This window comes from Punctularia strigosozonata (assembly GCF_000264995.1).
Source record: "Punctularia strigosozonata HHB-11173 SS5 unplaced genomic scaffold PUNSTscaffold_16, whole genome shotgun sequence".
Classification (NCBI taxonomy): Eukaryota; Fungi; Basidiomycota; class Agaricomycetes; order Corticiales; family Punctulariaceae; genus Punctularia; species Punctularia strigosozonata.
This window is the reverse complement of record NW_006767448.1, coordinates 1-27,209: the sequence shown is the minus strand read 5'-3', so window position 1 is coordinate 27,209 and position 27,209 is coordinate 1. Positions and strand designations below refer to the sequence as shown.

At 55.5% G+C, this 27,209-nt stretch overlaps 5 protein-coding genes across 5 annotated transcripts in view; 2 read left to right on the top strand and 3 right to left on the bottom strand.

Annotated features, from left to right (window-relative positions):
* PUNSTDRAFT_128175 (P-loop containing nucleoside triphosphate hydrolase protein) overlaps nucleotides 1-4,708 on the bottom strand; it is a 7,575-nt gene extending 2,867 nt beyond the window's left edge. The window contains exons 1-18 of the mRNA XM_007387916.1: nucleotides 4,627-4,708; nucleotides 4,268-4,547; nucleotides 4,089-4,211; nucleotides 3,932-4,039; nucleotides 3,680-3,879; nucleotides 3,469-3,627; nucleotides 3,312-3,411; nucleotides 3,226-3,260; nucleotides 3,090-3,173; nucleotides 2,927-3,029; nucleotides 2,743-2,874; nucleotides 2,570-2,682; nucleotides 2,383-2,518; nucleotides 1,982-2,329; nucleotides 1,636-1,917; nucleotides 1,519-1,584; nucleotides 1,381-1,471; nucleotides 900-1,330 (exon numbers count right to left, since the gene is read on the bottom strand). Of these exons, the coding sequence (XP_007387978.1) occupies nucleotides 900-1,330; nucleotides 1,381-1,471; nucleotides 1,519-1,584; nucleotides 1,636-1,917; nucleotides 1,982-2,329; nucleotides 2,383-2,518; nucleotides 2,570-2,682; nucleotides 2,743-2,874; nucleotides 2,927-3,029; nucleotides 3,090-3,173; nucleotides 3,226-3,260; nucleotides 3,312-3,411; nucleotides 3,469-3,627; nucleotides 3,680-3,879; nucleotides 3,932-4,039; nucleotides 4,089-4,211; nucleotides 4,268-4,547; nucleotides 4,627-4,661 (2,826 nt within the window). The 5' untranslated portion in view covers nucleotides 4,662-4,708. The remainder of the gene's footprint in view (nucleotides 1-899; nucleotides 1,331-1,380; nucleotides 1,472-1,518; nucleotides 1,585-1,635; nucleotides 1,918-1,981; nucleotides 2,330-2,382; nucleotides 2,519-2,569; nucleotides 2,683-2,742; nucleotides 2,875-2,926; nucleotides 3,030-3,089; nucleotides 3,174-3,225; nucleotides 3,261-3,311; nucleotides 3,412-3,468; nucleotides 3,628-3,679; nucleotides 3,880-3,931; nucleotides 4,040-4,088; nucleotides 4,212-4,267; nucleotides 4,548-4,626) is intronic.
* A 1,604-nt stretch (nucleotides 4,709-6,312) lies between these two features.
* Nucleotides 6,313-8,732, bottom strand: PUNSTDRAFT_107908 (uncharacterized protein). The gene is made up of 6 exons (XM_007387915.1): nucleotides 8,465-8,732; nucleotides 8,057-8,209; nucleotides 7,529-7,996; nucleotides 7,338-7,472; nucleotides 6,665-7,287; nucleotides 6,313-6,605 (listed from the first exon to the last, which is right to left on the bottom strand). The coding sequence occupies exons 1-6, from the start codon at nucleotides 8,717-8,719 to the stop codon at nucleotides 6,470-6,472; spliced, it is 1,770 nt and encodes a 589-aa protein (XP_007387977.1). The 5' UTR covers nucleotides 8,720-8,732; the 3' UTR covers nucleotides 6,313-6,469.
* Nucleotides 8,733-9,625: 893 nt separating this feature from the next.
* On the top strand, nucleotides 9,626-22,844 carry PUNSTDRAFT_107905 (acetyl-CoA synthetase-like protein). The gene is made up of 43 exons (XM_007387914.1): nucleotides 9,626-9,762; nucleotides 9,821-10,008; nucleotides 10,073-10,354; nucleotides 10,405-10,908; nucleotides 10,963-11,253; nucleotides 11,310-11,404; nucleotides 11,459-11,486; nucleotides 11,540-11,656; nucleotides 11,718-11,886; nucleotides 11,942-12,064; nucleotides 12,122-12,392; nucleotides 12,448-12,594; nucleotides 12,647-12,908; nucleotides 12,967-13,197; nucleotides 13,248-13,494; nucleotides 13,547-13,745; nucleotides 13,796-13,993; nucleotides 14,040-14,804; nucleotides 14,870-15,170; nucleotides 15,220-15,323; nucleotides 15,377-15,395; nucleotides 15,445-15,673; nucleotides 15,725-15,735; nucleotides 15,785-15,936; nucleotides 15,991-16,116; nucleotides 16,171-16,247; nucleotides 16,295-16,366; nucleotides 16,417-16,428; nucleotides 16,478-16,614; nucleotides 16,667-16,798; nucleotides 16,848-18,006; nucleotides 18,054-18,385; nucleotides 18,435-18,746; nucleotides 18,798-19,726; nucleotides 19,783-20,091; nucleotides 20,141-20,254; nucleotides 20,306-20,573; nucleotides 20,621-21,199; nucleotides 21,254-21,320; nucleotides 21,371-21,691; nucleotides 21,748-22,394; nucleotides 22,448-22,534; nucleotides 22,589-22,844. The coding sequence occupies exons 1-43, from the start codon at nucleotides 9,684-9,686 to the stop codon at nucleotides 22,742-22,744; spliced, it is 10,848 nt and encodes a 3,615-aa protein (XP_007387976.1). The 5' UTR covers nucleotides 9,626-9,683; the 3' UTR covers nucleotides 22,745-22,844.
* A 451-nt stretch (nucleotides 22,845-23,295) lies between these two features.
* Nucleotides 23,296-25,149, bottom strand: PUNSTDRAFT_75962 (PTR2-domain-containing protein; the record flags this gene model as incomplete). Its single annotated transcript, XM_007387913.1, has 2 exons — nucleotides 23,296-24,881; nucleotides 24,939-25,149. 2 exons carry the CDS (start codon nucleotides 25,147-25,149, stop codon nucleotides 23,296-23,298), a joined length of 1,797 nt encoding a protein of 598 aa, XP_007387975.1.
* A 355-nt stretch (nucleotides 25,150-25,504) lies between these two features.
* On the top strand, nucleotides 25,505-26,010 carry PUNSTDRAFT_138231 (uncharacterized protein; the record flags this gene model as incomplete). Its single annotated transcript, XM_007387912.1, has 2 exons — nucleotides 25,505-25,914; nucleotides 25,950-26,010. 2 exons carry the CDS (start codon nucleotides 25,505-25,507, stop codon nucleotides 26,008-26,010), a joined length of 471 nt encoding a protein of 156 aa, XP_007387974.1.
* Nucleotides 26,011-27,209: the final 1,199 nt, after the last annotated feature.

Here is a 27,209-nt window from a genome sequence, read left to right as displayed (position 1 = left end):
GAGGCTCACAGGAAACGGATACCAGCGTATCGGAAATACACCGGCGCCTGGCTGGAGGCGAGATGGCGTCTGCCTTCGGCCAGGGTGAACTTCTCCGTCCCGTACGCACGTATAGTCTCCAAACCACTGAAAAACACGAGCGTGAGTTGGTGCCATCCTTGTCCACAACGCCACAAGACACTGACCTGAAGGTCGTGCTGAAGGTGCTGACCAAAGGCGCTTTGGCGGCCATTTCGAGACCTTGCAGTTGACGGGACGTGGCCTGTCGGCAAGGCATCATCAGCGACGCGGATGTGGCGACTGAAACGCGCTATTCACAAGGTAAAAGCTCTGCAAAAGCCAGTATACGGCACAAAGAACGGGGAGCGAAACTGCGAGCCAGGGGACGGCCAGAAAAACGAGGATCATGGCGCCAACTGTGATGTGCTGGAGTGAGAACCGTATGCTTGAGCGAATCCATGAAGATCTTACCGACATACGCGGCGGTGATAGTAAAATCGAGGATGGCCAGAGGGAATGCCTGGAAATCGTAGATGAGCACCAGTAGGAAGGGCAAACAATCGTTTGAACACCCACAAAATCGATTGCATTCATGTCGCCAGAGAAGCGATTGATCAACTTTTCGGGCTTCGTGTTTCGAAGAGTTGTAGGAGATGCATAGGCCACCGCCGACAACATCCTGTGGTGGATCTCCAAGGACGCATGAGGCGTCGTCTGTTGAGTATACGAGAAGAAGGCGATGAACGCAGCACTCCCGCAGGCAACCGCGAATACGGCGTAAGCCCATAGCCACGGTCTCTGGTCTATCGCATCGCTTTCCGACCAGCTTTTAAGGAAGATCTAGTCCGGTCAGGTCAGCGAAGCAGCTTTAGCTCACTCGGACGAGCCCGTGCACTCGCCTGTAGGCCCACCTCCGTGACCGAATAGCCCAATATCGACGCCAGAGCCACGGCCAACCGGGGCCATCGGCAGGCAGAGAAGAAAAAATGGAACTGAGCCCAGCCGGACGGAGAGGAGGCATCCTTCTTCGCGGGCTCCGCTGATGCCACGCCGGTCTTTTCGTCGGGACCTTCAACGTTCACCTGCCCAGAGACGTCGGAGAGCGTCTGCGGTGGAACGGCCTGGGGCACGTCCTCCAGAGCCGGTTCCCTCTCCTGCTTTTCGAGGTTGCACCTTGGGCGCATTTCGATCCCGGCACTATGTTGAGTGTCGGACGTGATGTAGGACGATACGTCCACGGCGCTCTCCAACAAAGACTCGAGATCTCCTTGTGCAACCACTCTGCCCTCGTCGAGGATTACGATGTCGTGAGCGAATCGGAGGTGATGGTCTAGTTCAAGTTGAACGCGATAGTCAACATAACATGGAATCGGAACTGACCGTTGTGGGTAACCAGAATGGTCGTGTGCGTTCGCAACAGGCCCTCCGATCCAAATAGATTGCTGAAAACAGACGAAGACGTTCGAGCATCCTGCATCGCATGAGTTATGATGGATGCTCGGATCGGAGTACGCTCACCAGCGCGGAGAAACTGTCGTCAAGAAGTATCACGTCACTTTTCGCGTACAGCGCACGGGCTAACGCCTACAACAAGTAATCGGCAAAGCGCTGCCAGAGGGAGACGAGATGGCACACCACTCGATGCTTTTGACCGCCGCTCAGCCCATTACTATCGGAGATGACTGTCATGTCGCCCTTGTCCATCCTCGCGAGATCGGGAACAAGGCAGCAGGCTTTGACGACCGTCGTATACCATACTGGATCGAACGCCTTGTCCAGCACGATGTTTGCGCGGACGGTCGTCGGCAGGAGGAAAGGGTCTTGGCTGGCATACGCCACCCGTCCCATCAGTTGCGTTGCGTGACCAGCTGCCGGGCATGTCTCCCGTAGAAGGGATAGAAGTAGGAACGATTTGCCCTGATGGGATGGAAGAGAATAGTCAGTAAATAGACAATCAAGCGCGTGAAACAAGGGAACGCACACAGCCGACTGGGCCGATGATCATCGTCAACGCCCCCGACTTGAACGTGATGGAGAGGTCATGAAGAATAGGTTTCCGGAGGCAAGATGGCGAGAACGATGCGTTGCGCAGTATGATCTGTCCGTAGGATCTAGCATCCATCGGTATGCTGTCCAAGTCATCTTTGTTTGCTAAAGTACGATGGCTCGTGAGAGAGTCATTCGAGTTGCGGCTCGTTGGAGTCTGGGCTTGGTAGCGCTGTTTCTCTTCGAGCGAAAGAAACGTCGAAACGCGTCGTAGGCTAGCGTAGCCTGCTATCAGTAGAGGAAAGACGTGACCAATCGTGCTGATGGGAAGGATGACGAGGTTCTGAGGCCGTGTGAGCGTTATTCCGAATTCGTAAGCCTTCATGTGTGACATACCACGACAGTGAGTATCGTGAACAACTTTGATGGCTCCAGCGACTGGGAGGTGATGGCGATGTATGTGCCGAGTGCGGCTAGCCCCGCGAAATTCACAGTAGCCGTGGAAAGAGCTCCCACCGTGATAATGCGACGACTGCAGGAACAAATTCAGCCTGGCTTCAGAATTCCAGAAACTTCAACGTACTAGAATGCGCGAAGCAATCTGACTTCCCGCCCTCGCAACCGCGAAATACGATCCACCATCACAGATTCGAGGGCCGAGAGTTTGATCGGCAGCACATGCGAGACCACGGATGTCTATGAGAGGAAAGGGTCTGTCTCATTACTGGAGCTACGGACAAGAGATGATTCGTCTACCAAGAGCTTCATCCTCTTCTCTGTGGCGGCCATCCATTCCATCTGCGCTTTATCGACTGTCTTTCCCAGCAATGTTGTGAATGCTATGAAAAAGAGAATCACGCCAAGCGGAGCAAACATAGCATAACTGGCCTGGTTCCATATTTCATCCGACCATTCCGAGTCAATGCACGTATCCACGCACCTGATACCACAGGATTACGGCGGCGACGGCAATGGACACAATGGCTGACCACGCTTGGTGGAAGAAAGCGATACTGTCTATGATGCGCTCGACGTCGACCGTCCTTGCCACAGGAATATGAGATTTATACGCTATTTCATCCGACGGTATTGATCGAACTCACATGTAACTGATAGCTGAACCAGCTCCTTGTGAGCGAGCAGCCACGGAGGATAGTTTCAGTGTCTTCTCAAAGATGACTGATATTCTATGGTTTATATCAGAGACGTGATAATCCTGCCAATGACTATTTCACGAACAAGGCACCCCGGTAATACACGGTGAACGCATAGACCTAAGTGGAAGCGATGAGCGTTTGGGCCGGTGTCCGTTTCTTGGTACATGCCTTGTCCCAATAGAGCGAAGTGCTAGCAGCGATGGCGAGATATACGAGCACGTATCCTCCAACGAGGGCCCAACCCCGTGACGCATTTTCTGGTTTGACACTGTGATTCCTGATAATCAGTCAACATGTATCCTTAGCCAGGAGCGACGCGACATACCCATCGATCCGGTACGACGAGACGAAGCTAAGCATGCCCTGTACGAGATATGTTTGGGCGAACGTAGCCACTATCAAGAGCAGCTGCGGTAGGACGGGAGCAAAGAAGTGGTGAGAAAACGCCATAATGGTAGCTTTCAATAGCTTGTTCTCGCTTCCCCTGCGTATACTGGTCAACCTCCCGTCGTGTACGCGAACTTATCTGTACTTACGGATTGCCATGCCCATGCTCTGTTTGCAGAGCAGCGAGTAGTTCATCGCCAGCGTCTTTCCCCGTATACGCATCTGGTACTCCGTAATCCAGTAGGTCGTCGACAGTTAGAGACCGCCTGCGGCCGGATGCAAGCAATGGTATCAGCCAGACGAAAGTCAGGCGCGAGAGCAGAGAAGAGGTCGTTTCGCGGGCACGTGGCTACTGTGCGTGTTAGATTATGTCAGCATCGCGAGCGCCTTTCGGGACTGACCCGATGCTTGGCTTGAAGCAGCCTCCGCTTTTCGACGAGCTCGAGTATGAGGAGTACGAAACGACTACTCGCAGCTACTGCGTAGCTGGCAACGACCTTTGATGAGCTCTGGAAGGCGTATCAGTATCGTTGAGACTGCCCCATGCCGTCCACGCACCAATACAAGCGTTCTTAGATGAAGGCTGTCGAAGACGATGCCACCCAGGAAGAATAATGTCAGGAGCGTGCTCGGTGCAATTCCATGCGTATGCTGGAGATACATCGCGGGCACCAGCGTGAGCTATCCGTTCAGGTCACCTCATCACAGCTGTGTTTCTAGGCAGGCAATGGACGTACCGAGGAAAACAGCTGGAGAACATACGCGGGTCTCGCCAGCGCGTGCCTTTCTGTAGGATCTCCATAGTACCCGGTCCTGCACAGGACGGTCAACGATGCTGCGCAAGCAGTCGCGAAGACAACGGTGCATATGGATTTGGATATCGCGAGCGCATCGCACGTGCTTCTGGTCACTCGGGTCGGACGCCTTGAGCGGGATCGTGAATGGGACCAAGGGGACAACTCGCAAATCTTGTAGAGGACACAAGGGATGAAGAGCGCAGACAGTAGCGTGAGCGCTCTGGTCGCGATGCGTGGAGTTGGCAGAGAAATTAACAATGGTGAGTACGGATCGTTACTGTCATGACAGTATCACTCACAGGTACTCATATTCAAGGGAGTTGAGGAGAACCATGGACGGGCACGGGGAGCTTTGGTAAACTCAGTGCAAGTGTTAAGAATTCGAGCGCGGGGGACCAGTGGGGAACGTCATGTCCGTGCTCCCTCAGGATGTTCGTTTCGTCAAGCGATCCAGATGCGGTCACACGGAAACGGGCGGCAACGGGATGTCCATATGTTTCGTCCCGCACGAACGCCGATCGACCTTGGCTTCGTCGGGAGTTCACCCGGTACGTGTCTCGCCTTCACCCGCTCAGGACCCTGGTTTGGACTGGCTCGGTACACTACGAAATTTTCATCGCCTTCGAATGGCGACAGATGTCCGATGGAACGCACGAAGTGGCGACAACATCCTGACGAACGGGCCGTCTGCTGACCCTCTGCCGAAGGCGGGTTTAGGCAATACATACCCGTGAAATCTGGAAAACCAACCCGGAGCGCGCCAAGTAAGTCGCCGAGAACCCATGGATCATCATCATCGGCGACCCCTCGGAACACGATGGCTAAGAAGGCGGACCGACAGCCCCACATCCACACCTCCGGAGAACGCGCGCGTCCGTATGCCACTGCCAACAGAGCATAGTTAGCTGGCGACGTGCATCAATCCCCAAATCAGCAGATACGACCGTCCTCTTGAACAGATACTCCTCGTAGATTGGAAGAAGGAAGCGAATCGAAACGAATGGTATAGCCATGAAACGCGAGGAGGGTTTGACCACGGTAGAAAGAACAAGGGCCCGGTGGTGATAATTGATAAGATCACTCCGCTCGGCACCGCTAATCAGAGTTGATCAGATGGGCGAAGCCGCGGAAGCACTACTGCACAACCATGACGCCATTTGGCCAATACGTGTCCATAGACGACTCTAGACGAATATGATGCGTCAAGCCAAATTGGGAGTTGTGGCGATTATCCGAGAATACACAGTACTTACCGCATACTGCTTATTTCGACCATGAGAGTCTGCATCCGGGTATGGCAATCATCCTATGCTCAATGGCGATCGGTGCTACTTAGTACTGACTCAGTTGGTATTCTTCAGTCGCAACCTCCGGCCATGAAGGCCATGCGCTAAAACAATGCCACGGTCTCGTCCTCATGCTCCACGAATCGGGATTGATCCACCTCAATCTATCAGATCGTACGCGGATGATCTCGTTACCTCCAAAGATCCTCTTGGCTCAAACTGTCAACTGGCGTATTGCTACCGATCGATGCGGTCACAAAGAGTACCAGGGCAGCGCCGAGGGCAGCTCATCCTCAGCCGTCCGGCCTTCTTGGCGTCATATGGTCAAACTCTAGAGCTGGATGTGTGCGGAGTTGAAGCCGCACAGAGAGGTCAACTCGTTCGGCGTTTGTCGCACACCAACTCCAGCCCCGTCCGAGCTTTCGAGAAGGAAGGCGGATGAACCGTTTGATGGTCGTGGGGGTCAAGCTACGATCCAAAAGGTCGCCGTTGGTTACCGTGAGCCGAGCGGGGCAACTAAAGCGCAGTTGAAAGAAGAAAAAAAAAAAAAACGAGGGGGGGGGGGGGGGGAAGAGAGGGGTGCAGTCGAGTCCTGGCCGAGCCCGGAGATAGGCCGCTGTATGTGCATACTCAGTGACAATACCCCTCACACGTCCGAGAGGTTGTGATGCCGACACGACTTTGCGTTAGCATACCCGTCCGTGCAAGAAACCGATCCTTCGATAAGCCTCATAGTATGTACAGAAGATCCGCATCCGCGTATACTGCCCTGCGTTTCCCACACCGAGACATCAAGAAAATGAGCACATCCTTTTCAGTGGACAACAGACCGTCCGTATGGTCCAGAGTGTCCCATTCAAAGCCCCCGGAGCGCGGCGGTGACCTCTCCGGCTCTGACCGCCCCGACGCTGAGGAGCGAATCGGAGAGGCCGTGCGTTCGTTCGTTGGTTCCGAGCAGGAACAGGCCGATTTGCCAATCGTATTTCTCGTTCCTACGCAGGACAAAGATATCAATAAAGGTTTCAGGGCGTCAGAGAGAAGCGATACACACTCAAAGTTCACGGAGTAGTCCCGCCCTACGAGGTCCTCCTGCCAGTGCTTGTACACCTTCCCATCCTCCTCGTCCTCGCCGCCATTATTGAGGAACCTATGAAGGTTCGGGGCGTACTGTCCCACATGTTTGAGGAACGCGAGGGAGGAGGGCGGTCGGTGGTAGCCAGTACCGAGGAACACCGCAGTGTACGTCTCAGACGCCGGCGTAGGCTGCATCTGAGTCGAGAGCGCCGAGGTATAGCTTAGCGTAATAGACGGTGCTTGACCGAACACGTGCGAGCCCGCCAACGTCGAGTCTTCGTGTTCGGATGCGGAACGTGACACCGACGGCGAGCGCGAGTCAACGGACGACGAGAGGCGAGAGTCCGTGGACGAGCGCGAAGAGGTGCGGGAAATCGCGACAGAGTCTAGAGGCCCATGGGTATGGTGGACGTCTTCGTCGGAATGCTCGGCCGTGTGCGGGGCGGAGAAGTTGACTTGCACGTTGGCGACGACCGTGCCCGCCAGGATGCGGTATTGCTCGAGGCTCTCGATCTCTTTCTCGTTGACGTCTCCGCGTACGAGGGCAATGTCCTTCGCTACGCGTTGCTTGTACAGTGTCCTGTACATGGTCTCGAGCAGCTAGAGGAGCGTCAGTCTCCCAGCTCTGCAAAGCGGAGTGGGCGGTTTACCTCGGGCTCGACGCAAGCATAGTTTGCCCTGCGGAGTTCTACAAGGAGGCCACCCCTCTCTTTACCGGGCAGAGAGAAGAACTTGGACGTCGAGCTGGGGTCAAACGCCCGACTATTGATGAAGGGAGTCGAATCCTAAGCACAAATAAGGTTAGATTTCATTTTCCCAGCAAGTCTTCGACGATACTTACGGCGGGGACGATCGTACTGGCCCTGTATACCATATCCACCCTGGCGCGAGGGAAGCGAATACCAAGGTCGTTCCAAACCTCCGCGCTCGATTGGCCGCCTCCAACCACGGCGAACCTCCCGTCGAACGTTGTGCTGGACGCTTCCTCACCGAACAGACGCCTGAGCGTAGGAAGGTACGAGGAGGTGTGAACGAGGGGAGCGGTATCCTCTGTGGCCTTTGCGCTGATCAAACTCCCACCAGGGCATGAAGTTTGACTCGACAAAATGATGGGGGCAAAGATGGGCGGAACGTAAGGCGTGGCTCCCGTGCCGACGGAGAGGTTGCGGGTGACGTATATATGGATGGTCTGAGTTAGGGTGTCGAGCACGGTGACCTTCAGGAAGCGGACTGCCGGCTTGGTTCCAGATCCAGCATCGGGAAGGACGGGCTCAACGGCCAGGACGCGATGGGAGTAACGAACGATATCCTGATGGAAATTTGTCGTCAGTGTATGCACGTATTCACGATTGACGAGAGGTTGACTGACGTCGAGCTGCTTGGCGGCCCAAGCGAGGTAACCCGCCCATTCGACCCGCGTCGGGGTCCAGGATCCTACGTTGGAGAACTGCGCGAGCCTATCGACGCCGCGGGAGTGCAGATACGACAGGAACGTGAAACGTGAAGTCGGGTTGCGGAAGGTCTAAATATATTCGTCAGCCGTCACGGAGTTAAAAACGGCTCGGTCGGGCATGTAGAGATTGCAGCGAGCCGGCAAATCGAATTAGGGTTCCTGAAGACGATAAGGTACGGAATGAAGGCAACGGCGACCATTCCAATTATAGACGACCAAAATGAATGGCGCATACGATAACGGAAACCGATAAGACGGAGATCAAAGGTTCCGAGTCGATATCCATGACAAGTCGGTGATCCATCAATTACGCGGGATACTTACTGCGAGGTCCTTGAGGAAGCTGATTTGCATCTTGGATTGCGGCAGTAAGAGTGCATCGTGCCAGCTGAAGGCGTGCTTCTGCTCTAGGAAGAGGCACATCTTGTCCCCACTATCAGCGACGGTTTCCTGAAAGGCGGCGGCGAGGGCGAGGTGGGTGGGACCAAAGCCAATGCCTAGCAGGGTGAGAGGTTCGGCGTGGGTGACAGCCGGTAGAGAGGAGAGGGGGGCTGGGAGTTCGAACGTAGAGGAGGGCATTTCGGGAGGTGGTGCAAGGATAGAGCGATGCGAAGGCTAGATATGCGTCGAAGATATGTCTAGATTTTGTGCGAGCGCATAAACCCGGGTCGACCTTCAGACTGACAGCAGGGGGGCGAGGAGGTCGCACGGGTTTATTACGGAAGCGTTGGAAGGACGGCGGGTTGGTCGCCAACAGCGTGTGGAAGATCTGGGTCGAGCGGTCGCTAACGGCGGGACGACATGCCGCGATGTCATGGGCGGGGGCGGATCTTATGTGGCACAAAATCGGGCCATCGCGTTTACGAACATGGAAGCAAGCGGAGTGCCGGCGCTCTGGGTTCCTGCTCGCCGGAATCACGCACCCTGGGCGAATTTGGGGGGGTGTGCGCATGGCCTTGCGAACGAGGACCGGTCGTGGCAGAAGGAGAGAGCTGAGCCGGGCGCGCGAGGAGCCGAGGGCAACTTCGTCACGGTCGGAGTATCTAATCTGATAGCCCTCGCGACCAGGGCGGATCTTATCTGATTAAGGCCCCGGCCGTTGCGATCCTCTTCTAGCGAAGGCCTCGAGCGTCCATTCGGCGCTCGTGCGCACGCCGCCAAGCGCCTTCGAATCTTCGCAGGATGTCTGCCTCTCCTCCGCCGTCGTCCGCACCCTTTTTCCGACCCCGCCCGCCTTAATCTGATAATTCTTGCGCCCCCTCCGTGCATCTGATTAGATCGCAATTGCCCCAACTCTGGCTCGAACGTCAGCTGAACCGCATGAGCGCGTGTCACACCGGAACGGTCCCGGCGGGGCGTCGAAGGGCGAGGGACCCTCGTAAATAGCTCGGACCATCATCGTCGACAGAACTCTTGCCAGAAAAGCGCACCTTCGACCACCTGTCGCCGCTGCTGTCTCCCCCGCGCATCCCCCCCCCTCTCTCTCTCGCCGCTACAGCGCCGACCGTTTCACCTGAAACATCCCCGCGCCACATATCCCGTTATGGCTATCCCCGACGCGCCTGTTGCGCACGATCACGTGTCCGCCTCCTCGATAGGCGACTTCCGCGTCAAGCTCAGAGGCCAGTTTGCTCTCGAGCTTTCTGCGATTGCTGAATTGACGATGAATCCCATCCTCAGATATTGAGCCTAGCCTGTTCCCTGACATTACTGGTTTGCGTCAGCACCAGCTCGCTGCTGCATCGAACGAGAGCACCGAGGATCGACTCACGACATCCTACGAAACGACGATTGCGATCTCTGACCTCGTCAAGGACGGACACCAGGGCGCAAAGGCCACCATACAAGCTTCATGGGCTCTACTCCTTGTTTGTTGCCACTGGAATGTTACTCCGGGCGCATACTGACAGCAATTTCCCCGACTTCTAACAGTACACCTTCTCGGAGGCGGAAACGCCGTCCATCGTTTTTGCCTACCACGATGGCGTAGCTGATGATTATAACCTGTCCGTACTTGACTTTGGAACGTCCTCTCCGGAGGCCATATCCGTCGCCGACGTGCTCGCCGGATTCAAGCAGCGTGATACGGTGCTACAGACGCCAGAAGCCGATGTTGATCTCCGTCAGAAGAAAATCGATACTGCCATCACCCTAAATCTCAATGTTAGTCAAGTCATCGGAGAGGACGCAAAAGACGCGCTCGATGCGTCCAAGGTATGCGCCACTCCGTTGCCTGCTCGACCTTTTCTCATCGCCCACGGTAGTTTGCCGTCGTTCTCCGCGTCTGTTCGAAAGGAGATAACGTCTCACTCAAGCTCTCATTCTCTTCCGCCCACCTCACCGAGACAGGAGCCCAAGCGTTGCTCGTGCAATTCTCGTCCGTACTCGCATACATGCTGTCGGCCCAGCCCTCGTCCCCGTACCTCAACGCGCTCGATGCCATCCCGAAGCACCTTGCGAGCATCCTCAATGACCCCCCGAAGCCGTACAGCATCGAAAAGGGCGAAGCAGCACGGCTGCATGATGCCTTCGAACGACACGCCCGTGACTGCTCCGATAAGGTCGCGCTCTGGTTCAAGAAGTCGCTATCCGACCCCGAAGCGCAGATAAAGTGGTCGTACCGCGACCTGAATGCCCGTGCCGATGGCCTCTCACGCGTGATTTGCCGTTCGCTCGCTGTCAGCGAGGATGAGGATGGGAAGGGGGTGGTCCCCATTTGCATGGAGAAGAGCCCCGAGCTTTACGTCGCGATACTTGCCGTGCTCAAGGTTAGGCTACTCTTATCGTGGCTTGAGCTGATGTTGATGGTCGTGGTCATATAGTCCGGCCGCGCTTGGTGTCCGATCGACCCCGCCTTCCCTGCCGCTCGCAAGCGCGACCTATTGGCTCGCTCGGGTGGTAAAACTGTCCTCGTATCCAAGGGGTCCGAGCTCGGCGAGTGTGCCTTGCCTGAAGATTTCGGTGTGATCGAGGTGGATGAAGACGGGAAGGCCGATGAACACGGAAGAGGCGTAGAACAGAGAGCGGTAAATATGAAGATAAGCGGAAGGACGGGTAAGGGCGACGACATCGCCTATCTTATCTGGACCAGTGGGACTACTGGCTTGCCGAAGGTCCGGGTTGTTTTCACTGTCCAACTTCACTGCATAACTGATGGCACGGATTGCAGGGTGTGCCCATCTCGCACTGGTCTGCGGTACAAGGAATCGAGGCCCTTGTGGAAGCCATTCCGTGGAAGAGCGTTGACGAACCCCGCGTTATGCAGTACGTCTATTGCTTCCGCGAATGTACAAATTTGGGCTCATGACCGGGCTTAAGGTTCTCGGCGAGCACGTTCGATGTTTCGGTGAGTCTGCGCGAAGGCATCGGTGCTCTAGGCGCTCACACTTCCTGCAACAGATTATGGATCTCTTCTATACGTGGAATATTGGAGGGACGCTGTGTTCGGCTCCACGGGACCTCATCGTCGGTCATTTTCCGGAATTAACAAAAGCATTCGAAGCTACTCACGCCAACGTACGTTGCACCGTCGCTCTTGCACACGACATCGGGGATGCTGACCGAGCTCCTGGACTAGCTCACACCCGCTTTCATGGCGGCGTTCCCGCTCTCCTCCTGCCCTACGTTGAAGACCGTCACGAGCATCGGCGAAAAGCTCCCGGACTCCGTCGCCGATATGTGGTGCGCGCCCGACGTTATCAGCGTGAACATGTACGGTCCTGCGGAGGCGACGATCGTGAGCACCTGTGAGCAGCTCCTTTGTCAGCCTTGCCGCCATAGCTGATCCGCAATGCGCTATAGTTCGTCAGTGGACAGTCAACGATCCTGTCAAGGCCCATAACGTCGGAGTGCCACTGCCGACAGTGAGCGCGTTCATCGTCAAGGGTGACATGGTTCTTCCTCGCGGGGCCGTCGGCGAACTGGGTGCGCCGCCTCTCCTCTATCTTGCCTTAGCATCATATTCATGCCATATGTCCGTAGCGCTTGGTGGCCCGCATCTTGCCTCCGGTTATTTAAATGACCCGACGAAGAGCTCCGCCAAATTTGTTCATCATCCTCGCGTGGGCTACGTGTACCTGACAGGAGACATGGCACGCGTCCTTGCGGACGGTACGATCGAGTTCGTCGGGCGTACGGACGACCTGATCAAGGTTGGCGGGATCCGCATCGAGCTCAGCGAGATCAGCGCGGCGCTCGGCCGGGTACACCCGGAGGCTCGCGAAGCGGCGACTCTTCTCGTGCAGAGGAAAGAGTGTGTAAAACTCGGTACATGCTCAGACCGGGACACTGACTCATCCGTCGCATAGTCGCCCGCAAGAGGTCATATGCACGTTCATCGCGGTGCCCTCATTGGAGTACAGTGGCGCAGCGGACGTCTCGCCGCTTGCGGTGGAAGTTGCGCTTGCTGCTAAGGACCGAGCGCTGAAGAATCTTCCAGGGTACATGATCCCCAAGTAGGTGTCACCTTCCTCCTAAAATGTACATGTAACTAATGTTCCTCGATAGGGTTTTTATCATTCTCGGTCGTATACCTCATACACCATCGAACAAGGTCGACCGAAAGGCGCTCGTGCAGGCTTATGCTAACATCGACCTCAACGCCTGGGAGATCACGCTCTCGAGCGTTAGCAAGGCGAATGTTGACGTAGCTTCGGACGAGGGAGTTGAGTTGGAACGCAAGATAGCACAGGTAGTCAGGGAAATCACCGGCGTATCCGAGTGTGCCCTAGGCCCCTCTACGGACTTACGGGCAGTGGGCGTTGATTCGGTGAGTTATTGACTCCCAATTGCCATGGATGAAGATGTTGATCCAACTTTTGTTCGAGATTTGCGCAATTAGGTTATCATCGCTTCTCGGCAAACAAGGCGTTGACGTCGCTGTAGTGGATGTCATGCAGCATCCTACTATCGCGGGCCTCGCCCGAATCACCCGAGGCAGGAATCATGACTTTGGCGACGTCGAAGAATTGTTACGCGCAGCCGTCGTGGAGCTGACTGGCGTGTCTGGGGATGCGCTGCAACCGACGACAAACCTTGCGGCCCTCGGTGTGGACTCGGTGGGTTGTACGGAGAATGTCACGCGTGTCCTTGTACTGATTGACCTCAGATCCGTGCCATCAGGCTATGCTCCATACTTGGTCATCGCGGCCTTCAATTGAGTGTAGTTGACGTGATGCAGCATCGGACCATCCGAGAGCTAGCACGCGTTGTCTCGCGCCGCTCGTCATGTGGAAAGTCACGTTCTAGTGCCACCGTCGAAGGACTACATCGCCTGGACGAATTCGACGCCAAGTGGAGGCCATTGGTTGCGGAGCGAATTGAAGATGTCCAGAGGGTATTACCGTGTACACCGCGTACGCTTTGCTTCCTGTGATGTATTCCTCATGCTGATAACCATCGTGTTAGTACAAGAGGGGATACTGTCCGAGACGCTTCAAAACCCGAGAGCGTACTGGGCTCATCACCTCTTGCCGCTCGAGCCGCACGTTGACGCAACGAGGCTTCTCCAGGCATGGAGGGTTGTCACAGCGAGCACCGAGGCTTTGAGGGCCGGTTTTGTTCCGACTGCGCGGGTGGTCGATAGCACTAATGATGCACAGCTCCCGTACGTTACACGCCGAATTCAGCGTGCAGATGCCGACTTTATCGTTACAGACCTTTCTTCCAGCTCCTTTACGACCGGCCGAAGATACAATATACCGAAACCGATCTTGATGACACCACAGAAGCCGCTGTGCAGAATATCATCGTCAACGTCATCGAGAGACATGCCGGGTCGATCTCCCCTCTTTGGGCTCTCACGCTGCTAAATGGGGCCAAGTCACAGTCGCTGCTTGTATCTATCCACCACTCGTATGTATCATGACCCTTCATGGGATTGTTTCTGACAGATCTTTAGGATTCATGATGCAGTGATGCTCGAACTAGTTCTCAGAGACGTCCATGCGTACTACTGTGGTATACCCGCTATCGCTCGACCGCAACTTACGGAAGCGCTCGCGACAATTCTGCCGGCCGACCCCGACGCATCGGTAGATTTCTGGTCCTACCGGCTCTCTCGCTACGCCGATCCCGATGCGCCAGCTGTACCTGAACTCACAGCCTCTACACTTGCTACAGACGGTTTCGTATCTTTCTGCGAACCTGCCTCCGCTGACCTTAGTGAGGCCGCCAAGAAACTTCAGTGCTCTCTTGGTGATATTGTACAGGCTGCCTGGGCGACCGTTCTCGCGGCATACATGGAGACGAACAGGCTCGTCCTGGGTCAGACACTCTCGGATCGCTCCTCTACTTCACTGCTGGAACACGCCTTGGGGCCTTTGGTGTCGGTCCTTCCCGTGCCCGTGGAGTTCCGACCGACCACCACCGGTCGCGAACTCATCAAGACGTTGATGCAGAGTCAGCACGAATCATTCCCGCATAGACATATCCGCCTTAGCAAGATCCGACTGATCCTCCAACGTCCTGTGCATCAGCCTCTGTTCCCCGCTATGTTCGTCGTCCACCCGGATACAGAGGAAGGAAATATCCCATTGAAGAGCTCTCGGCTTTGGGGGGATCCCAGGCTATTTGGCGTGTATGTCGAACACGCCTTGGCGCTCAATGTTGAGATGCGAAAGGGAGGTCGTATCGATCTCGACTTATGGGGAAATAGCAGAGTCATGTACGTTCATACAGCAATGCAATTGTGTCGTACGGTCACGTCTGAGGTCGTTATGCGATACGTAGTGCACCCGCCCAACTTCGTCTAATGGTCAAGCAAGTAGGCGCCATCGCGGCGGCAATCGTAAAGCATCCCGACGAACCATTGCAGTCACTGCACTCCGGAGCGGCATTTCAGGAGGATTTGCTCTCGGTAACCCGCGCGGATCCCAGTCCGGCTCTGCGAGAAGCCCGCGATTTGCATCCGACGTATTGGCTTGAAAAGCACGCCCGGGAGAACCCTTCCTTCCTCGCTGTGGTCGTGGCGTCCGAAATTGAAGATTGGGGCGCGAAAACGCGAGAATGGACATACCATGAACTGAACGAGGTAAGCTCTGCGTCTACATCCGGTGGAAACTGTATTTACTGCCTTTCAGGAGTCGAACAGGATCGCCAACTTTATCAGATCCGCCGGAATCCATTCGCGATGCGTCGGGTTTTCTTTACCTCGAACGCTCGAAAGCTTTGCTTATATGATCGGGTAAATGCACCGCTCTCGGAGAAAAGTCTTGTGCTGAACTGCGCCTCTACCAGTATCTTCAAGTCAGGCAATGTAAGTTTCGCGTACTATCCGGTCTCACATCCTCTGACAAAACCTTCAGACTTACCTACCCATTGAAGAGGATCTGCCTCCAGCGCGAAAGATGCTTTTAGTAGAGGATAGTCGTGCAGCCTTGGTGTTCACAAACACGCGACATATATCAAGCTTCCAAGACCCTCAGAATCAAGCGACTCTCATCAATGTTGATGCCGTCGATCATCGGGTGGCCTTGGAGCAGCATCCGGTACATCTGGAGAAGGATGAATACGACCCAGATGCTCCGTCATATCGTGAGTTTTCGCGTCGTCCATTGTTCCTTTTGTTCACGAGGCCTTCTGCAGTCCTCTATACTGTACGTGGGGGGCAATTGTGCGTTGCGCGCTTACTCATCAATGCGACAGTCTGGCTCCACCGGCATGCCTAAGGGCGTCCTGGTTTCGTACAGAAACTTAAGCTGCTTCGTGGAAGCTTTCGTCGGGCTCATCGATGAGCATTGCCCGACGGGCTCGTTTGCCGGCCAAGGACGTTACCTTGGTCGAACTTCGATTGCTTTGTAACGGTTCCTCTAGTGCTGGAGCTCGCGAATGTCACTGACAAGTTTTGTTAGCGACGTTCATTTGCTAGAAATCTTCGGCGCGTTCCGAATGGGAATGGCCACTGCTAGCGCGCCTCGATCCATTATCCTAGATGACTTGGGTAAAACATTGCAAAAGCTGGAGATCACACACTGCAGGTGCGTATACTGTTACAAGAGTGATGCGCTACTGCAAACTGACAGCTGACGAAGTCTCGTACCATCGCTTCTTGAGCGAGCTGAGCTGCATCCAGCGGACGTCCCCGCGCTGAAATGGATGTCTGTCGGGGGTGAGTCTGCCTTCCCGGCTTGGTCGCGTTGTTAACTGTCAATGTAGGAGAGAAGATCTCTGCATGGGTGATTGACACTTGGGCAGGCGAAGACAGCGGAGTAGTCTTGTTCAATGCATGTGGGTGAAGGCGGTTTCGTTTTGCTCCGTGTCTAACCTCCCCTTGTTAGACGGCCCCACCGGTACACATGACACTTCCTTTTGGAAGATTGATGCTTATTGCTTGAATAGAGGTTACTATAGGTTGTTCGCTGGCGCGTGTCACCAAGACATCGTCTCCGAGGAACATTGGACGTATTTTCCCGAATTCATCTGCTTTCGTGTTGAAGCCTGGTTCAACGGAGTTAACGCTGCGTGGCCAGCCTGGGGTAAAGCTATCCTTGCTGTGCTGTGATTTTGCCTTCCCTAATCGCTAAACAGGAGTTATGTGTGGGTGGAGACCTCGTAGCCCTGGGGTATCTCAACCGGCCAAGTGCCAGGGAATTCGTCAACGACTACGAAGGCGGCAGACTCTACAGGACGGGCGATATGGTTCGATTGATGGCAGATCAGGTACGTCTTCACATCCTTTTGCAAGATCAGCTTCTTACATCCTCTGCAGACGATCGAATACCTGGGGCGTAGTGACGACCAGACGAAGATACGTGGCCAACGTTTGGAATTGGCGGAAGTCACCGAGGCAGTTCGTACAGCCGCTCCAGCGCGGCTCGCAGTTGTCTCTTTAGTCGCCCGCCACTCAGACTCGCAGAGGGACTGGCTCCTTTCCTTCATGGCAACCGGGATGAAGAGAATGGGTTCCGAGGCGACCGTCCCACCCTCGATCATTCGGCCAGATCCGGCGCTCATGGGATCCATCATCGCAGGCTGCCGTCAACGTCTTCCCGCTTTCATGGTGCCGGACCTGCTCCTCATGTTGAACTACATCCCGATCGCTGAAACGTCTGGGAAAGCCGATTCGAAGGTGCTTCGTAGGCTTGTTGCCGAAACGCCGTTGTCGGCACTCCTCACCTCTACCAACGAAAGTGACCGAAGTTTGACCCGGACGGAAGAAGAGATATCCTCGGTTTTGTTGTCGACACTCGATTCCGGCATTATTGTCAAGCCGTCAACTCGGATTTTCGAGCTCGGCATTGACTCCCTCAGTGCTATCACCTTGTCCTTCCGATTGAGGGCAGCTGGCTTCAATGTGACCTTGCCGTTCTTGCTTGGCGGTCCGACAGTCGAGGAAATTGCGGGCAAGAAAGGAGTACAGGTCACTAACAGCCCCCCGGACGCAGTACCACAGAGCCTAGACCATAATAGTGTCCATCGACCCCGAGTCAAGCATTTATTCCCTGAAGGAGCCATCGATCGCGTATACCCTGCAATGCCCCTTCAAACCTCCATGGTAATCAAGACTCTAGACTCGAAGGTCGCTGCCTACGTCAATCACTTCATCTTCGAAGTCTACGCTGACGATACCGATCGCCTGATCGATGCCATCGTCGCCACAATCAGAGAGCATGACATCTTGCGCACATGCTTCGTGCGCGTTGACGACGAAATACTGCAAGTTGTTCTCTTCCCGGCCAAATTGCCCTCCCCATGGTCGCGGCATTATGTGGCGGTCGGAGCCTTGGACGCGTTGAAAAGGTCTCTGGGAGACGTCTCTCTCGACATAAAACATGCCTTAGGCCGGCGCCCGCCGTTGAGGCTCGGACTATGGCGCGAAGAGGGACATTCATACTTGTCGCTCTCGATCCATCATGCAATATACGATGGTCAGTACTACTTGGTATTTATATCCTGTTTGCTCACCAAATATCAGGAGAGTCATTGATGATGTTCCTGGAGGATGTAGAGGATCGCTATCACAAGCGCGCGCCATCCCGACGCACACCATTCTCGGCCCTACTAGACCACGCGGCGATGCAAGATGAATCTGCTGCTCGCGAGTTCTTTTCAAGATACTTCCACGGCCTTCGCCTCTCACCTGGAATAGGGGTACCCGAGGATGAGACGGATCACCATTCAGATGACATCACTATGGGGCTGAGCTCGGTGCAGGCAGCTGCCAAAGCGTGCGGTGTGACCGTCCACGCAGTCCTTCAAGGTGCATTCGCCGTATCTTTTGGAGAGCATTTGGCGCACGATGACATTGCACGTTTTCATCGCTTATGACACCAATGGTAGCTGATTGATCACATAGATATTCGGAGTCGTTCTTTCTGGCCGCACCGTTCCTATCGAAGGTGCAGAGACTATCCTCGGACCGTGCTTCACCACCGTCCCAGTTCGCGTTCAATTGCGTCGCGCAACCCGACTAGTCGATGTAGCCAAGGAAATCCAGAGAAACGCTGCCACGATGAATCCGTATCAACATGTATCTCTTCGTCAAATCCAGAAGTGGATATCGGCTGACCGGCCTCTGATCGACGTTTTATTCTCCATGAATCACACGTCCGAGAAGACATCGTCCTCAAACCTCTGGAAGCAAATTGCCGACGTGTTCTCTATAGAAGTAGGCCCCGTTTGCACACTGGGACGCGGCTCATCTGACGGCTGCGGATAGTATCACTTAGCTGTTGAAGCGGACGTTGGCATTGAACAGAACATGCTGCGGTTAAGGTCAACATATAGCTCGCGATTCGGACAGGCCGCCGCGCGAAACATACTGGTTCGCATGCAAGAGCTGCTTCAGGACCCGGATGTTCTCTTAGCAAGCGAACGCTCGCTGCAAGAGCGACCACTTGCCTTCGAAGTCCTTCCATACCTACCCGAAGAAGAAACAATCCGGCGCGTCCTTTCCAGCACCTGCGCAATTCCATCGGAAGCGATCGCAAGGGACACATCTTTCCTCCGCCTTGGCCTTGACTCTATCACGAGCATCCGATTTACCAATGCCTTGCGTCGTGCAGGCTTGAATGTCCGTTCATCCGCAATCATGACCCACGCCAGCGTTGCAAGACTTGCTCGTTTTTGCCACTCTAATGCTGGTGACGTCGACGCGGAGGCAGCGTTTCTCCCTTCGGAGTCCTCAAGAATCCTTTCAAAGTACTCTGAATCGATACGACGGCTCTCCCCCGAGGACCGCGTTATCCACGCATATCCGGCGACCCCTCTTCAATGCGCCATGTTGACGTCTTCTCTTGCATCTGGAGGCAAGCTCTATGTAGTTTCGCATCCATTACGGCTCCTTCCATCTACCGACATCGCCCGACTCCGAGCGGCGTGGACACGACTCGTTGCAAAGCGGGAGATTTTCCGCACGACCTTTCATCCAGGAGACGAGTTCCCATGGATAGGTGCCGTCCACACCGATCCTCCCGTAGAATGGGTCGAACACGAAGGTGTCGAAGAGGAGCGATGGCCTTCATCTGTATCGGAGTTCGTCGCCAGTTTCATCAACGATCAGCTCGATGCGTATGAGTCACCTCCAATCTGTGCCCATGTCCTGCGAGCTTCAGATGGCGCTTTGTTTGTACCCATCATGCATCACAGGTACTACCACTTCCCATAGCTCTCCCCGGATTCCCTAACCGATTTTCTCCCTCCAGCTTATACGACGGGCTATCGCTAACACATTTCCTTGGGGATCTCGCTCGCGTTTATCTCAGAGAGGATCCCCCTGAACGACCCGATTTCAGCAAAGCGGTTCCGCATCTCCACACGAAGAACGACCTCGGACTTCAGCTCTGGCAGCAAAGCCTTCAAAACTACGAGCCTTCTTACGTCGCCTCACTGTTACGAAAGAACGATAGCCCTACACAGCACGCTGAGAGGAAGTTCACCTTGTCTCCGGCTGAAATGACGGAACATTGCCAGAGGCTCGAGATCACGCCTTTTTCAGTGGCTCAATTCGCTTGGTGAGTTGGTATCCTCTCCAGTGTGTCGCATTTTTGACGATAAATCCAGGGCCGTCGTTCTCGCTACGGTCATCCGACGTGGTGATGTCACCTTTGGATGCTTGGTATCAGGGAGATCCATCCCTATTGATAACTGCTGGGACATCGCGGGTCCCACCTTCAAGTGAGCTGCTGATATGTGTATGATCTGGTCCTGCTGCTCATTAGCGTCCAGTACGATTCCGGTCCGGGTTGTTCTGCCATCGGGCCCGATCACCCATGCCGAAGCACTCCATGCGCACCGAAACGCGCAAACCGCCTTACAACCATATCATCATACCCCGCTTGCAGCCATCCAAGCCGCTTTTCGGAGGGAGACCGGCTCGGACCGGTTGTTCGATGTTCTATTTGTATTCCAGAAAACGGATGAATCGACGGCCAAGGGCCGATGCGAGACTTTGTGGGAGACCATAGAACTTTCAGGAACGGAACAAGAGCCGGAGGTATGACTCCGGCATTCGTTACTTCAGATTGCTAAGTTCTCATCCAGTATCCACTGAACGTCGAGATGCAAGTAAGCGGAGATGCTGCTGTCCTGCGAGCCGCCTGCAGATCTGGCATGATGGAGCTTGACGCGCTGCTTGGCATCCTTGACTCGTTCGACGAGATCCTTTCGAATATTCTTAAGGCGCCTGGCGACAGTTTGTTCGCTTACTCAGTCTCAACGGCAGGCGCCGGATCAAACCCTACTGGTATGCAGCCTGTCATGGGCCAGCATAGTCCTGCGGATCAGGAGGTATGGAATCCAGAGGAGCTCCAACTACGCGAAGTACTTTCCGAAATCTCGGGCGTTCCGGAGGAGAAGATCGGACGCCGAACACCTATGTACGCCATAGGCCTGGACTCTATTGCAGCCATCCAAGTCGCGAACCGCTGTCGCAAGCGTGGACTGTCCGTTTCTGTCGTGAATATACTCACAGGCGGTCATATATCTGGTATCTTCCGTGAACGAGCGTCAGAGCAAGCCTTACTGCAGAAGGCATCAATCGCGACAGTGTCAAGCGATCAAGTCGCTCGTGGTTCAGACATGCGAGCTGATGAAGTGGAACTTGTGCTACCGGTTCTCTCCGTGCGTGCGCGACTTCTCAGATGGTAGCATTCATTCATCTTGACCCGATACTAGGGACAACAATACCACCTCGCAGCTTGGCTTTCCTGCGAACGCAAATTCTATGAACCTCCATTCGTTTGTATGTCTGTTTTCACGGAGAAAACGCATCTACTAACATGGGTGGAATAGACCGCTTCGTCTCTCCGGCCGACCCGGAACGTCTTGCAGCGTCATGGCGCTCGCTGCGTCTACGCCATTCGGTGCTCCGGACTTCCTTTGCCTTCACTGGAACCGGAGAGCTCGTTCAGGTCGTCCACAACGACGTACCGCTTCATGATAAGACATACGTCCTTATTCAGGATGACGAGAACCTGGAGGAAGCAGTGAAGCGCACGATTTGCACGGAGGCATGTATCTCGTCGGACATGTTCACGGTTCCGGTCCGGGCAAGGCATGTCAAAGCGGCTGACGGTGATGCATTCGTTCTCATCATCCATCACGCTCTTTACGGTACGTGGCTTGGTTTCATCTCCCTGTCAGAGCTAAGACTCATCGCCGCGCGTTAGACGGCTGGTCGATCCCGTTGCTCATGGACGACCTATACGCCCTTTACACCGGCGAACCTTGCGCAAGTGTGCCGAACTTCACTCGGTTCGTCGAGAGGGTAGCGAGTGGACCGAAATGGGTCGATCGTCAATACTGGTCCCGAACGCTGGATTCCCCGACCGTGTGCGTGCTTCCCGAAATGACGGAGTCTTCTTCCTCGTCCGCTTTTGCACTGGTCCGCGGTGCCGTTGCAGGCGTATCGAGCCTCGCCCGTCGCGCGCAGGAACACCAGGTAGCGCTGTCGGCCTTCGTTTTGACATGCGCAGCTCGCGTCGTGGGCGAGCTGGCGTTGACCCCGGACCCGATCGTTGGGTTGTTCCGCGCCGGACGCACGTCGTCGTTCGAGGGGATAGAACGCGTGGCCGGGCCAACGCTCAACCTGCTGCCTGTGCGCGTGCGCGGCGCGACAGTCTCGAATCCTGTCATCGTCGCCAAACGGCTCCAGCAGGACCTGAACGAAATGGTCGCGCACGAGCAGGCGGGTCTCGCAGAGGTGCTGCGCGCGATCGGGTTCGCGAACAAGCCGCTCTTTAATGTATTCCTCAACTTGCTGTGGCACGCCGATCGCGTTCGCGAGAAGGAGAACGAGGTGCTGGAACGTTGGGATGTAAGTTACATGCCATGCACTCGAGATTGGCCGGTTCTGATCTGTTGTTTCAGATCGGAGTGCCAACCGACTTTGCGCCAACCCAAAAGTTAACTGGCAAAACTGCCATAGACGGCCTCGACCACTCGTACATACCTAAAGTAAGTGAGCTGCGTATGTCGGGGACGAAGCTGTATCTGAATGCGGCTTCCCAGCACGCACTGTTCGTCGACATCGCGCTCGATGCTCAGAACGACTGCATCGACATCGGCGTACGCTCCGAAGGCGCGGTGATGGGCGAACCCGCGATCAAGGAGTTCATACGCCGTATTTCCGCAGAAATCAATGCGTTATCCGGCGGAGAGATGTAAGTCGACCGAGTTCACATGAAGCGTTGGAACATCGAACGTTGTAGAGTATCGCCTTGCATGTATCATCCACAACCTAGGAGGAAACTCGTGTTGCTTGTCTGGACGGATCATCAGCAAGAGATTGCGAATCTCGGACCTGCGCTGCCCCGCGATGTGAATTTGATGAATGCCCGCGTGCAATGATACAGACAAAGTGGGGATACTATGACGGAACGGACCTTATCGCCAAGCACGCGATAAGCTCTCGCCGAGAGCGAGCCGGATACGGGGGCAATCTCAAGGGCAACTCAATCTATCATACCGGAATCAGATTCGCCGGTCAAAGTGGCCGTGCGAGGGGCTCTCGACCCTCAGGCAGGTTGACAGAGCACGGGACAGAGCACATTGTTCATACACTACTCGACAGTTGATTAAATACGTCTATGAATGACATGAGGGTGGCAGAGGAATGAATCATCGCTCGTACAGAAGGTCGTTCATTACATACTTAACCTATTAAATTTACGTCCCCCTTTTTTTGCGAACAGACAACAACAGCGATATCGATGGCGTTAGTGCTTCTCGACGTGACCCTCGTCGATCGCGTTCAGCTCGTCCTCGGCGGCGTCGAGGTGGCGGTGGGCGAACCAGAACACGATGCCAGCTACACCAGCAAGAACGGCCATGACGCCGTAGTTCCATACCAACAGCGGGTCGGCCGAGAGCGAGACGAAAGCTTCGCCCAAGGCGGACGAGATGGCGGACATGAAGAGATAGACGGACATGACGAGCGAGCGCATGTTCTTCGGTGCCTTCGTGAACGCGTACTCGAGCCCGGTAATGGAGGCGAGGATTTCCGAGATGGCGATGAGGACGTAGGCGCCGGTTTGGGCCCAGACGTTGATGGGCGCGACTTCGTCGCAGGCGCTGGCGTGGTATCCGCACGGGTTCTTCTTGTAGATGTAGTGCTGGAGGACCGCGGCCCAGATCATGGCGGCGGCGCCGGTGAAGAAGCCGAGGGTGATCTTCTTGATGGGCGTGAAGTGGATGCCGACGCGGCGAAGGGCGGGGTAGATGAAGATGTCGCAGATGGGGATGAGGATGATGAGCGCGAAGGGGTCGAGGTTGGAGAGGACGTCGTTGGGGAGGCCGTGGGTCTGCATCGTGGCGGCTTGGGAGGTGAGGTTGTTGTTGAGCTGGTTGTAGGTGAGCCAGTAGATGGGGTACCAGAGGAAGACGGTGCAGGCCTTGAGGCCGCGCTTGACCTCGTCGACCCAGACGTCGTCGAAAGTCATCCAGGACGGGCGCTCGCCCTGAATCTTGGACGGCTTGGCGGAGTCCCAGAAGTCGGGCGCGGTGAGGTTGCGAACGAGGCGGACGGGGTTCCAGGACCAGCGGCCGCGGGCGGCGTAGCGCCAGAGGCGAAGGGCGGTTCCGAGGATGGAGCCGGTGGGCGGGGAGCGCGTGTACCGGTTCCTGCCAAAGAAGAGGACGAGCGGGCAGAGGAAGAAGACGACGGTCGGGAGCATGTACGCGAGCCAGAAGCCGACGTATTTTTCAGAGTAGGTCATGCCGATCTGGCCGATGAGGGCGCCGATGTTGGTGAAGAGGTAGAAGTACATGTAGATGCGGGAGGTGGTGAGCACCGGGTCGACGATGACGCGCTCGCCGGCGGCGGTGGTGGAGATGAAAAGCTTGCTGCGCTTGTATTGCTCGGCGACGAGGGGCGAGATGTTGGATTTGAAACCGCCGGTGCCGAGGCCCATGATGACGATCGCGATGACGAAGCAGGCGAGAGCGCCGTTCGAGTGCTCGATGACGCCGGGAACGGCGGAGATGATGAGGAGGACGTGGCCGAACATGGCGATGCCGACCGCGACGCAGACGGTCTTGAAGCGTCCCCAGTAGGTGTCCGCGATGTAGGCGCCGAAGAGCGGGATAACGTACACCCAGAAGGAGTTGAAGGTGGTGAGACCGGTGGAGGCGCGTTGGCCGAGGCCGAGCGCACCAGACTGGCCGTGAGCGCCGCCGGCGCCCGTGCGGTGGTTGCCAGGGTCGTCGGGTGTGCCGGAGGGGAGGGGTTGCTGGATGAAGTTGGTGAAGACGACGGTGGAGCCGTAGTACGAGAAGCGCTCGGCGAGCTCGACGGTGGCGATCACTTCGAAGCGGTCAGTTCAAGGTGTATCGCAACACAAATCGATATACGGGCACGCACTGTAGGCAGCCCAGGGAAGAGAGTCGGACACGCGGCGGAGGGTGAGCTTCTCTTCCTCGGTCGGGAACTCGAGGCCCTCGTGGGCATGGTCGACCTCGTAACCAGAGTCGGACTCGGAGTGGCGGATGCCCTTCTTCTCAAACTCGACCTCGTCTTTCGCGGCCTCGGCGACGCCGATGGGGATGGCGCGGTCGGGCTCGAGTCCAGCCATGCTATCGTTTTCTTCGTCGGCGGGTGCGAGGGGGAGGAGCTCGTACGCTGCTCGGGAGGACGAGGAGAAAGGAGGGTGAGGGTGGTGGTGGTGGTCGCGCGCGGACGATGTTGTTCCGTCTGTCCGGCTTTTGAGCCAGCGAAGAAGGCTGGCTCCGCTTGGCCGGCTCCAGAAGTGGGAGAGAGGCATATGGCGCGATCAGGCTTCTGCTATATTTGGACCGCGCGGTTCTTCTGATCAAGAGTTGCAGATATCATGTCCCCGCGGTCGCGTGCGTGTTTCTGCATCAGCCCGGGCTCGCGTATGAGCGGCGCTGGCCATCAGAGACGGTATCGCGACAGACCTTGGCACCGCGATGAGCGTCGACGAGACGTGCGAGACGGTGCTGGTGAACGATTTGCCCCGGGTCGCCGCCGCCGAGCGATCGCTTAGCAAGCCCAGCCACCGTATCGCGCAATCCTCAGCTCCTCCACTCTCCTCGAAAATAATAACAGACGAGCGACGTCGGCGAAGGCGTCAGAGAGGGCGTCAGACCGTCGCTCACTCGGAACGTTCCGGAACCGACGCAAATGTCGCACAGCGGATTGGCGTGCCTGCCAAGCGACTGATCAGCTCGGGCTTCTTCCACCCCACCCTCCGCGCCACTCGACGCTCGAGTCTCACCTCGTCGCTCTCCGCCCCTCGACTTGCGCAATGGCCGCTTGATATTGCTCACCACTCGTTCACTTTCCGACAACCCCAAGCGAGCGCCAGACAGATGCGGGAGTCAGTGGAGAGAGATGGCTTTGATGCCAGCATAGCTACGACCCCACGCCCACGAACGATAAGGGGGACCGGAATCCGGGATACGGACAAGGTTAGAGTCCGCCTTCGAGCCGCTCTTTATGTTCCACTCCCCCCTCTCGCCGGCAGGAATGCCGAATTTGCTGAAAGCTGTCGTACGCCATGTACACATGTTTCTTTGATCGGACCCCTTGCTACACGTTCGGTCCACCGAAGCCGACGCTAGTTGTGCTCTTTGTCGCTGGACCGCGGCGATCAAAGGCGTGATCCTGATTTGCCTTTCGTGATACACCTTATCGTCTGCACCGATAGTCCCCTCGGCCTTTTGAACTCTGCCATACCCAGGGGGTTTGACACGAACAAAGTTTTCGACGGCCCATATCAAAGTTTAATTAAAGGTACACCGCCATCTTGGTCCCACGCCCCAGCAGACTGGGAGATACTATCATCGAAAACAGTATTTTGCGTGGGATTTAAAAGTGTGTCAAGTAATCTCGGGTTTTGTAGGTGGACATGATGTATCCTATCCTTGTGTTCGGACGGAATGCCACAGACACACCTATCCTTGTGTTCGGACGGAATTGAGGCTCAATTCCGTCGGGTACCTAAATCTGTGCAGAATTATCGTGGGAATCCGAATATCACACTCCCATGACTGTGGGAATGTTCCTTCGGCCGCTACGGCCGATTTACTGAATGGAATTGAGGATTGGACAGAGTGGGTCTATCAACTTGGGTCATTATCATCGTACCCACGGCCCAGCTAGGAGTTGAGCCTCAATTCCGTCCGACTCAGATTTGGTCAATTGTAGCCTATCCATGCCCCAGGGTGGAAAACAGGCTGTTTTCCGCCCGTCTCAGATTTGGTTGATTACAGCCTACATGCATAGATTAGCAAGATATCAGTGGTCAGGAACCATCCCCACAGATTTTGAATCACTGCGCAGCCGGCCATAAAATGGTTATGGTCTGGAGGGTGCAGAGCCATTTGTGAGCCCGATACAGCAGTTATGGGGTGAGTAACCCTCTCTAAAAATCGCCCCAGGTCACCTCCATACGGCACGCATTTTTGCCCGATTTATGAACCGCTTTACCGTGGGAAATGCGAATGCGCCGAGTTTTTTAAATCGAAAAAAATAATAAGGCAAGTGCGCCGAGTGATTATAAAATCAACGGCTGCACCGGAGGTTGCGCCGAGATAAAAAGCACTGTGGAGCCGATTAAGATCGACGCAGAAAAAAAAGATGGTATTTTTACATCCAATATTCATCCCACAA